Source organism: Phalaenopsis equestris, unplaced genomic scaffold (genome assembly GCF_001263595.1).
Source record: "Phalaenopsis equestris unplaced genomic scaffold, ASM126359v1 Scaffold000491, whole genome shotgun sequence".
Taxonomy (NCBI): domain Eukaryota; kingdom Viridiplantae; phylum Streptophyta; class Magnoliopsida; order Asparagales; family Orchidaceae; genus Phalaenopsis; species Phalaenopsis equestris.
Window position 1 is genome coordinate 38,030 of NW_018164931.1, and position 10,335 is coordinate 48,364.

The 10,335-nt window shown below is 35.7% G+C and overlaps 1 protein-coding gene across 1 annotated transcript; it reads left to right on the forward strand.

Annotated features, from left to right (window-relative positions):
- The first annotated feature begins 593 nt into the window (after positions 1-593).
- On the forward strand, positions 594-9,067 carry LOC110028143 (beta-galactosidase 11-like). Its single transcript, XM_020729882.1, has 19 exons — positions 594-857; positions 964-1,059; positions 1,228-1,340; positions 2,481-2,547; positions 2,635-2,727; positions 2,803-2,946; positions 3,271-3,365; positions 3,439-3,544; positions 3,628-3,712; positions 4,057-4,175; positions 4,275-4,442; positions 4,675-4,859; positions 5,742-5,851; positions 6,218-6,327; positions 6,667-6,774; positions 6,849-6,950; positions 7,540-7,685; positions 7,789-8,134; positions 8,769-9,067. Exons 1-19 carry the CDS (start codon positions 672-674, stop codon positions 8,886-8,888), a joined length of 2,499 nt encoding a protein of 832 aa, XP_020585541.1. The 5' UTR covers positions 594-671; the 3' UTR covers positions 8,889-9,067.
- The last annotated feature ends 1,268 nt before the right edge of the window (positions 9,068-10,335 follow it).

Genomic DNA, 10,335 nt, shown 5'->3' on the forward strand with positions numbered 1-10,335 from the left:
TATATATATATATATAAAAGAGGACATGTATATACATACTATTATTTTTATGTATCAATCTCTACTTTCATATTTATATATTTATCATTTAAATTTTTATTATCATATCAAAAATATTATTATTATAACTTCTTAAAAATTAATTTTTTTTTTCACACAAAAAATTTATAACACCAAAGGTTATATATGTAAATATCAAAATTTAGGAAAAAAGGCACATAAATATATAAAAATTTTGTCATATATTTTTCTAAAGCAAAAAATATAACAATTAAGTGGAATATTTACATATATAACGCTCAATTCCTATGTATTTACATATCAACACTTAAACTTTAGTATATATTTACAAACACATAGAATTTAAGGGTATATATGTAAATATTTCAAATTTATAGAAGAAAAAGGGAAAATGGTTTTCGTCCTCCCTGGCTTGAGGGAAAGCTCAACCAACCCTTGCCCCAAAATGATCTCTCGCAAGAACAGAACCCAAAATCTCTGGACAGGATTCACAGCAGCGCAAAATTCGGAACTTTACCCCGCGTCTTCCACTCTAAATCGTCCAAACAAAATCCTCCCATGGAGAAAGGAGATCTCGAAGGGCATTCCCATCTCCTTCGAGCCTCTCCTCTCCTCTCTCCCTTCCCTCCTGCATCGCTTCCTGAACCCCAATGGCTTGCGCCGCCCGACGCGTCGGGCTCCTCCTCCCCCTCTTCGCCGCCTTCGTCGCGGCCTCCGCACGCAACAGTTTGATTGCGAACAAAGGAGTGACTTATGACTCTCGCTCGCTCATCGTTAATGGAAAGAGGGAGCTTTTGTTCTCCGGTTCTATTCATTATCCTCGAAGCACGCCGGATGTAAACCCTAGCATTTTGTTTATGTATTTGTTATTCATTTTGGAGATTTGTGTATTAGGGAATGATTTATAGTTATGGTTTCTGGATCTTTGGTTTGAATGATCAGATGTGGCCTCGTCTTATTGCCAGTGCGAAGAAGGGCGGGATCAATCTGATTCAGACTTATGTTTTTTGGAATGGTCATGAACCTATTCAGGGACAGGTAAGATCTTGCGGGGGAAAAAAATAAGGGTTTGGATATTCTGATTTGAATTTGATCAAGATGAGTTTTTGAGGCGTTGTATTTGCTTTGAAATGAATTTGAAATGAGAGTTGATTGATTTTTCATACATCTTACCAATTTTAAAGCGTTTTCTATTTTCATTTGCAGTATAATTTTGAGGGGAGGTATGACTTGGTGAAATTCATCAAGTTGATTCAGAAGGAGAATTTGTATGTCACACTTAGAATTGGACCTTTCATTCAGGCAGAATGGAATCATGGGTATTGATTTTATGAAATTTGGTAACATCGTAATTGCTTGTTGTTTCGTGCTGGAAAAGTTGCTGCGGATGAGTGAGGGTTTTAAGTTCTTTTGATGCTACTGTCAAGTTGCTCCCTCTCAGTTTTGAATGGCTTTTTTTTAGAATTGATGATCTTATGGATGACAGAAGGACTATCCCACTACGACAGTGCACATGAAGTTAATATGAACTACCTTTTGAGGTTACAGTATAATCAGTTGGCTTCTAGCTTCTAATTGTTTTTCATAGGCAACGCGTGTTGAATCATAATTTGTTCGTGAATCATACCCCAAGAAAGAAATAGAGCATAAGAAATGAGAGAGAGATGGAAAGAAAGAGACAGAGAGAAGAGTGAACTGTTGATGACCAGTCGTGTTGATATTTTTTGAAGTTTGTGGCTAAAACCAGGTGTATCTGCTCCATTATACATGAAATGATATTCCTATTTATAGGAGAGAGAGTACAATATAGTAATATTGCATTTTTGTCTTTGCTTTAATGAAGGTTGTACATGGTATTCTAGATATTTTACATATATGAGTCTATTGCTCGGCTACCCTTTGGCTCGTTCGACCGAGTTTGTCTGGCTTAAGCTCGGCTGGACTTAGCCGGTGTTGTCAGTCGTCTGAGATTAATTGGCTTCAGGTGGACACGAGTGACTCGGTTATCTGAATTAGTTTAGCTTTCGAACCTTGATGATAGATGAAGGAGCTTTCGGGCACTCTTGGTTGATTGGAGGTGTCGAGGTGTTAGATATTCTCTTGAGCTGACTTCTTCATGTTGGTTGGTTTGGATGTCTCCTTGTCTCTTTTCTGATCGAATGACTCAAATTCGGGTCATTCGACTCTGTCGGCTTTGGCCATACTTGTCCTAGCTTAGACAGTTGCATCTGATCAGATTATTGGGTCTTCTGGTCTTCTATCATTGGGCCATCATTTGTCGTACCCTCCTTCTGGATCGTTAGCTTTCTTAGGATTAGCGCTGACACATTTTTTATGCACGACATGGAGCTATGACTTAAAACTCTCACTTTTATGTTGCGAATTTTCTAACATGCAACACTTGTATTGATCAAAGTTTTTATTTTTATGTCTTAATCATTGTCTTGGATGCATTTCAGTGGATTTCCATATTGGTTGAGGGAGGTAAAGAACATAACCTTCCGAACCAACAACCCTGCCTTCAAGGTGATCAACATAAGTATCAAACATGAATTATTTTTTTTCAAGGAAACCATTCTCGAACGGTTGGATTAACTTTAAATTTACATGCAGCATCATATGGAGAGGTTTGTGAAAAAAATTGTAAATATGATGAAGGAAGAGAAGCTCTTTGCTTCCCAGGGAGGTCCTATCATACTTGCTCAGGTTAATTTCATCCATAACTCTCATTAATTGGTCATTTACTCATTGAATTATAAACAAATAAGTTGTTAAAAATAGATTGAAAATGAATACAACATGGTTCAAGCGGCATTTAAGGAAGATGGCAAGAAGTATATACAGTGGACATCTGACCTCGCCTTGAGCCTTGGTATTGGAGTTCCATGGATGATGTGCAAGCAACAAGATGCTCCAGGACCCATAGTAAGTTATATTGATCTATTTACATACATGCCACCCAATTCTTATGTATTTATATATATGACACTCAAACTTTAATCATTGCATTTGTACCACCCAATTTTTTCGTATCACATTAAAAGTACCGCAATTTTAACTTTCAAAAGGTGAAATACAACTTTTTATGCACAGGGCAGGTGACATATAGGTAAAAATTAAAGTTTAAGTGTTTTTTTTTAATGCTTAGGCGGTGGATATGTAAAATACATAAGAATTTTGTGGTATTTATGTAAATGCCTCTTGTATTAAATATGCATTAGAATTTTGCTCTCTCCTTTTCTGTTGTAGATCAATGCCTGCAATGGAAGAAACTGTGGTGATACCTGGAAGGGACCTAACCATCCAACTAAGCCTCTTCTGTGGGCTGAGAACTGGAGTGCTCAGTAAGTAGAGATAGCTGTCATTTTGGTGTGTTCCTTCTGTAAATTGAGTTTTTTTCTTTGTGATGATCTCAAGGTACCGAGTTTTTGGCGACCCGCCGTCCCAAAGGTCAGCAGAAGATCTTGCATTTTCCGTTGCTCGCTTCTTCTCTAAGAATGGAACTCTTGCAAACTATTACATGGTAATTCGTCTAATCTACTTAGTTTATATTTGAATGAAGTTTGTAATTTGAATGTATGATAAAAGAGGAATTTTTATGTTTAGTACCATGGAGGAACAAACTTTGGAAGGACTGGTTCTGCTTTTGTCACGGCACGATATTATGATGAAGCACCTCTCGATGAATATGGTATTATAAACAACTAATGTTTTGATTAAGAGAAATTTGCATATATGTCACACAATCAAATTATATTTTACATATCTAACACCTAATGTTTAATATTTACAATCATACATACCACCTTGATGTCATAAACCTATGCATGAAAATATGTATTTAATTTTTAAAAAGTTAGTAATGTTGATGTATTTGATGTGATGTTAAAATTTTAGTGTTGTGCATATAAATATGAAAGTTTAGGTGTTAGATATTTAAATGCATAAGAATTGTGTGGTATGCATGTAAATACCCTTTTGATTAAAAGTCTACAATGGCATGAAAACGCTGAATTTGGTACTCCTTTCTTATAGGTTTGCAGAAAGAGCCTAAATGGGGGCACCTGAAAGACCTTCACCGAGCTCTGAAACTTAGCAGGAAACCTCTTCTTTGGGGTTCTTACAGTTTCAGAAAACTGGGTAAAAATGTTGAGGTAGAAATAGTATAGTTAGCTACATTTAATTCTTCTATTATGCAAATTTTTGGCTTTACTGGTTGTGTTCTGATGATTTTTTATCTTTCAAGAATACAGGCTAGAGTGTACGACCTTCCTAGCGACAAAGTGTGTGCAGCCTTCCTCACTAACAAGAAGGCTGACCGAGATGTCACCGTGAGCTTCCGCGGCACCAAATACTTCTTGCCTCGCCATTCTATTAGCATTCTTCCAGATTGCAAGACTGTGGTCTTCAATACTCAGAGGGTTGTAAACTGCTCAATTCATTTAGTGGCCATTTGGGATCACTATTGTTTTATATTTTCTCTATTTTTTTTGTTTATGTTTTGATTTGAAACAAAAGTGTTTGGCATTTTTTATTAATATATGATTGTTTTTAAAAACAAAATTGGCCCCAAACAAATCCTTAGTTTTGAAGTAAAGTTTGATGATATTGGGATGGATGATTGCTTACCTCTACTTTCGAATTTTATGATAGATTAATGCCCAACACAATTCAAGGACCTTCATTCCATTCATGGAGAGGAAGAAGAACAAAAGATGGGAGATGTACCAAGATCATATCCCCAGGTATCATGAGGATGGAATTGTTCGTAGCCCGGAGCCATTGGAGCTAATGAGCACGACCAAGGATACCACAGATTACCTTTGGTATACAACCAGGTCTGTCACCCAATCTATTTTTCACTAATTCAAAAAAATGATATAAAGCAAATAGATTTATGGTTTAGGAGATGTCTAGGAGAAAGAGTGGCTCTTAATAGATATATTTCTAAGAGGAAAGCCGTGTAGAATGAGCTAAATCTCACATTGAAAGTAGAGGAGAGAATATTAGGCTATGGAGTAAAGTGTCAAAACAGTCCTTTAACTATTTTTATTGAGGGTCCGTTTGGGGCAGCTTATTTGGTGTGGTGGCGTTTTGAAAACGCACCGGTCCTATTTGGGTAGACTGCGTTTTGAAAACTTATGCGTTTTCAAAACGCTGAAGACAGCTTCTTCACACCGCACCTATCTAGGTGCGATGACAGCTTTCTGACAGCAGTCTGGCTTTTCCCAAAAAAAAAAAAATTGTACTAGTCTTTGCACCTGGCTTATCAGCAAATTATTCAATAAGCTGCAGTTGCCCCAAACAAACCTTGAGTCATTTTAGCCAAGTGTCTTTAAGTGTCAAATTAGTCCTCATACTCTTTTAATTTGGTAAAAATTGTCCTTATTGGGACTATTTCAGTCCATATTTTAAAAATATAAAGACTAAATTGATATTTTTATAAATTTTGGGACTAAAACGGCCGCCCTATAAAGAGTAACCCCTACAAGGAGTCGAACATTCTGTCACTTTTTTCTCAGGCTGTATTAGTAAAGAATGATGTGTCTGTGCTCTAAATGAAGTACTCTTGGGCTGGGTGATCCCTTAGGAAATTTGCAGTAAAAAGACAAAACTGTGAGGTTCAATTTATTGTAAGATAGATTGGACTGATGTTTAGCGTGTTACACATAGAAATGCTTGAGCAAAAGATTCACTTTTTGTTTGCTTGTTGATCTCAGATTCAATGTGCAGCAAGAAGACTTGCCTTGGAGGAAAGATATTCGTCCTGTGCTGCAAATTGCAAGTCTTGGCCATGGAGTTCATGCATTTGTGAATGGAAAATACCTTGGTATACAACTCCATGGCATTTTAATTTAGGAAAATTTACATACATAGCACAAAATTCTTATGTATTTACATATCTCACTCCTAAACTTTCATATTTATACACATTGCACTCAAATGTTTAATACCACATAAAAAATAGTACTATTAGCACTTTTTAAAGTCACATAGATCTTTTCATGCATGGTTTTAAAGCACCAAAGTGCTACGTGTGTGCGAATGTGAAAGTTTAGGTGTGAGATATGTAAATACATAAGAATTGTGTACTGCGTATGTAAATTTCCCTTTTAATTTAGCTAAATATTTTCTTTCTACAGCTTTCCATTTCACTGTTTTATTGATGGATAAACTGAGTGCATATTTGATTCAGGGCATGCGCATGGCAGCAAGATTGAGAAGAGCTTTGTCTTCCAAAAATCAATGAAGCTGAAGTCTGGAACCAACCACATTACCATCTTGGCCATGACTGTTGGCTTCCCGGTAAGAGATTAAAATTCAAAATTTTTCACTTCTTAAAATTTTGGGACATTTACGTACGGACTAAATTTTTATATATTTACATATTTAACATCTACACTTTAATATTTACATTTATAGCACTCATATCTTTAACATCACATAGAAAGTGCAACTTTTACTAACTTTTTAAAAGTCAGATCACCTTTCTATGCATCGGTTTATAACTTCATGGTGTTATAAATTATTGAACTTTAGGCGTTGGATACGTAAATCCATAAGCATTGTGTGGTACGTGTGTAAATTTCCCTAAAATGTTTTCCCATAAAGGGGGGCTAACATCTTTTACTACACTGTGAAAAGGATAGTGGTCCTTACCTGGAACGCAGGGTTGCCGGAATTCACTCGGTCATCGTCCAAGGCCTTAACACAGGCACCCTGGATCTCACAGCCAATGGCTGGGGCCATCAGGTAAATATTTATTTTGTTGGCAATTCAGTTAAATTCTCTTACTCAAAAAGACTGATAAATTTGAGACTAAATAGGTCGGCTTAGTAGGAGAGAAGCTTCGGATCTACACAAATGATGGAGTCTCCAGAGTTCAATGGACCAAACCTGAGAGCAACATACCGATTACCTGGTACAAGGTAATAGTATTACAAACAAATCCAAGTAAAACATCATAATTAGAACTAAGGATGTAACTGAGCCAATTCGACTCGTGAGTTGGCTCGGGCTCGAATCGATTAGTAGCTCGTTAGCTGAGCTCGATGAGCTAAAAAGCCAAGCTCAAGCCAACCCAACTTTGCTCATCAGCTCACGGGCGAGCTCATTTAAAAGATTATTAATATAAAATATACTCAAATTATATTAATATTAAAGAATCTATCATTAAAGCATTAAAGATGTTCCAAAAAATGACATTTTAAATTTTATATCAAGTGATTCTTATTAATTATCTCCCAAATGGTTATTCTTTTTGTCACTTTATTATAATATTGACTTGAATTAACATTGTTTTTTTTTTTTTCATAATCAACAAACTGGCTCAAACTCTAGCATGATTTCAAAATCGAACTCGATGAATTAATCAAGCTTAACCTAAGTCGAGGTTCACTCGAGCTCCACTCGACTTGTTTACTCCAATAGAACAAATTGAGAACTCCCCTAACTAGAACAAATTGAGAGTTTAATAGAATCTTTCTAATTACCTTTCCTTGAACCACTGTGCTGCAGAGATACTTCGATGCACCCCCGGGTAATGATCCGGTTATTGTTGACATGAGCACCATGGCCAAAGGTTTCGTCTGGGTTAACGGCGAAGGCATTGGTCGATACTGGGTTTCATATCTCTCCCCACTCGGCACCCCAACTCAGACTGTGTAAGTGCTTATAGTAGGAAGATTTGTTTTTTGTGATCAAATTGCTTGATCTATGGATGGTTTGAAGTTTCAAATTTGTTGATTTGAAAATTTTTTTTTGCAGTTATCATATCCCTCGCTCCTTCTTGAAGCAAACGAAGAACCTTCTTGTTGTCTTGGAGGAATCTGGAGGCAACCCTGATGGAATTCAAATTTTGACCGTTAGGAGAGATGATATATGTACTTATGTGTCTGAGTACCACCCTGGAGTTATCAAACATTGGTCGAGGAAGGATGGTCAGCTCAGGTCGGTTGCCGAGGATGTTAAGCCGGAATCTCACCTTGAGTGTCCGGACAATAAGGTCATCAAATCAGTCATCTTCGCTAGTTTTGGCAATCCTAGCGGCGTTTGTGGAAACTACACCATTGGAAGCTGCCATGCTCCGCAGACGCGACATGTTGTTGAGAAGGTAGTGCATATCTTTTGCTATTATATTTTTGCTCTGCATCTTAAGTATTTTATAATTGTTAGGGTGTGGGTGTGTAAAAGTAACTGCAAAATTATTGCGATGAAAAAAAAATTTGATACTTGGTTGCGATTGTTAGACTTTTTTGAGAAGTTTAGACAACTGTTTTCTTATAACCTTCACATTTTAGAGATCTAATTATAAATAGTTCAATCTCATCATAGAATTTTTTGCAAAAATTAATAAGATATAGTTATATAGAAGTGCAGCACTTGCATGGAAAGCAAATTTATGAATAAATTACCTCAAAATGACTCTTAAACTTATAAAAATGCAAATCTCAATACAAAATTCCTACTAGTTCTATAAGGAATTCCTCATGAGTAATTCAATGTGATTGATTTTAAGTGATTGCGAATCTAAATTCGATTTGCTCCACAATTTCATATCCAGTTTTCGGTTCCAATATAAATTACGCATGCGTGAATTTACACGAAACTATGTACAGACTCTTTTTCAAGTTTACAATATAGTTCTCAACCTGTGAAAATATGAGAAAATATGTTTCAGATGTCTATCCCTTGCTTTCTGTTTGTTTAATGCTGGCTATGCTTTTACCTTGTATGATAATGATTAGGCCTGCTTGGGGAACGCTTCCTGTGTGCTTCCAGTGGAAGGCGAAGCTTATGGCGCAGATGCAAATTGCTCAGAAACCACAGCTACTCTTGCAGTTCAGGTCTTTTGTGGTCAGAAGTAGAGCTAAATATGAAATTTTGATTTCACATTTGTAGTAAAATTTGATTGATTTTTTTTTTTATTTTTTCAATGGGAATTGTAATAATTATGATGATAATTGGAACTGCTGGTCGAGTACTAACTGTAATCTTTGAGAAAATCTGACAAAAGCTGAACTTTTCTCTGAAGCATACATGGATGGCATGCCTTAATATTGTACTTGTATCAATTTTGCTCAATATAGTTGCTTTCTTCAATTTTGCTCAATATAGTTGCTTTCTTCAAAGCATCTTAAATGATGGGCATCATAAAATCATAAATGGAAGCCACCATAAAGTGCTAAATGTAGTCTAACATATGAAGGATAGAGTGAGGAAATGAAGAGAACAAATTCTCACAGCGGAGAAGAGATGAGAATGAGAACATTATTGCCTTTCTCCACGTTCAATCCATCCTTACAATATGTTGCTGTATTTTTATAGGCTATTAACACAGATAAAATGGTGTCTTTGTCTTCTATTCATATAAAGTTCAATCTATCATCATGTATTGTTTTTATTCATATATCATACAAAAGATGGCAATCAAGCTAACCACTAGAAGAAAAGCTGGCCCGATGCGAGAGGGTACCCTCTAGTAGAGCTGATTTATGGGAAGATCCAGTTACATAATACCTCTAACCATCCCGTGGATGACCTAGAGGTTTCTCATCATAGATTAAGAATTAATAGTGAAACAAAAAGTCTTGTAGATTTCTCGCAGGCCCTTCTCGTCGAGGGGTGAGCTGTATATCAGGTTACGGTGATTCACTCTTAGATCAGTAGCTTGGGGATGCTCTACTGATAAGAGCTCCTCACCAGGGATTGAAGATCGACATCCAGGTTAAATTAGTCGATTAACTCGTGCCGACTAAGCTCAGTCGACTAAGCTAGCCCCATTAACTCGAAGCCAGCTAGCCGATCGACCTTTTATGTTATATAATTTTTGTATATTTTATTTTTCATCTTTAAAAATATTTTATATTATATTTAAAAAAATAAAATTATAAAAATAAGTATATATTATTTTTTATTATATCAAGATTTAAGTCAACTTGATCCATCATTCATTAAAATACAAAAAAAAAAATGATCATTGGCTTTTTTTAACACTGAATTCTTATGTAATTACATATCTAGCACCTATATTTTGAATATTCTTTTATACCACCAAAATCTTTCATTTCACATCTAATATATCACTATTTTTAATTTTAAAAAATAAAATACAAATATACATATATATATATATGTTAGGCGGCATATATATATAAATTGAAATTTAAGTGTTAGAAGTAAATATCTAAAACTTGATTGATATGTCTTTAAATATATATATATAGACACACACACAGACGCGTGCGCTAGGGTGGCAAGTTAGTATGTAGCTGTGTTGTCAATCGTAAGATTCCTCTAACTCGGGTCCGGTCC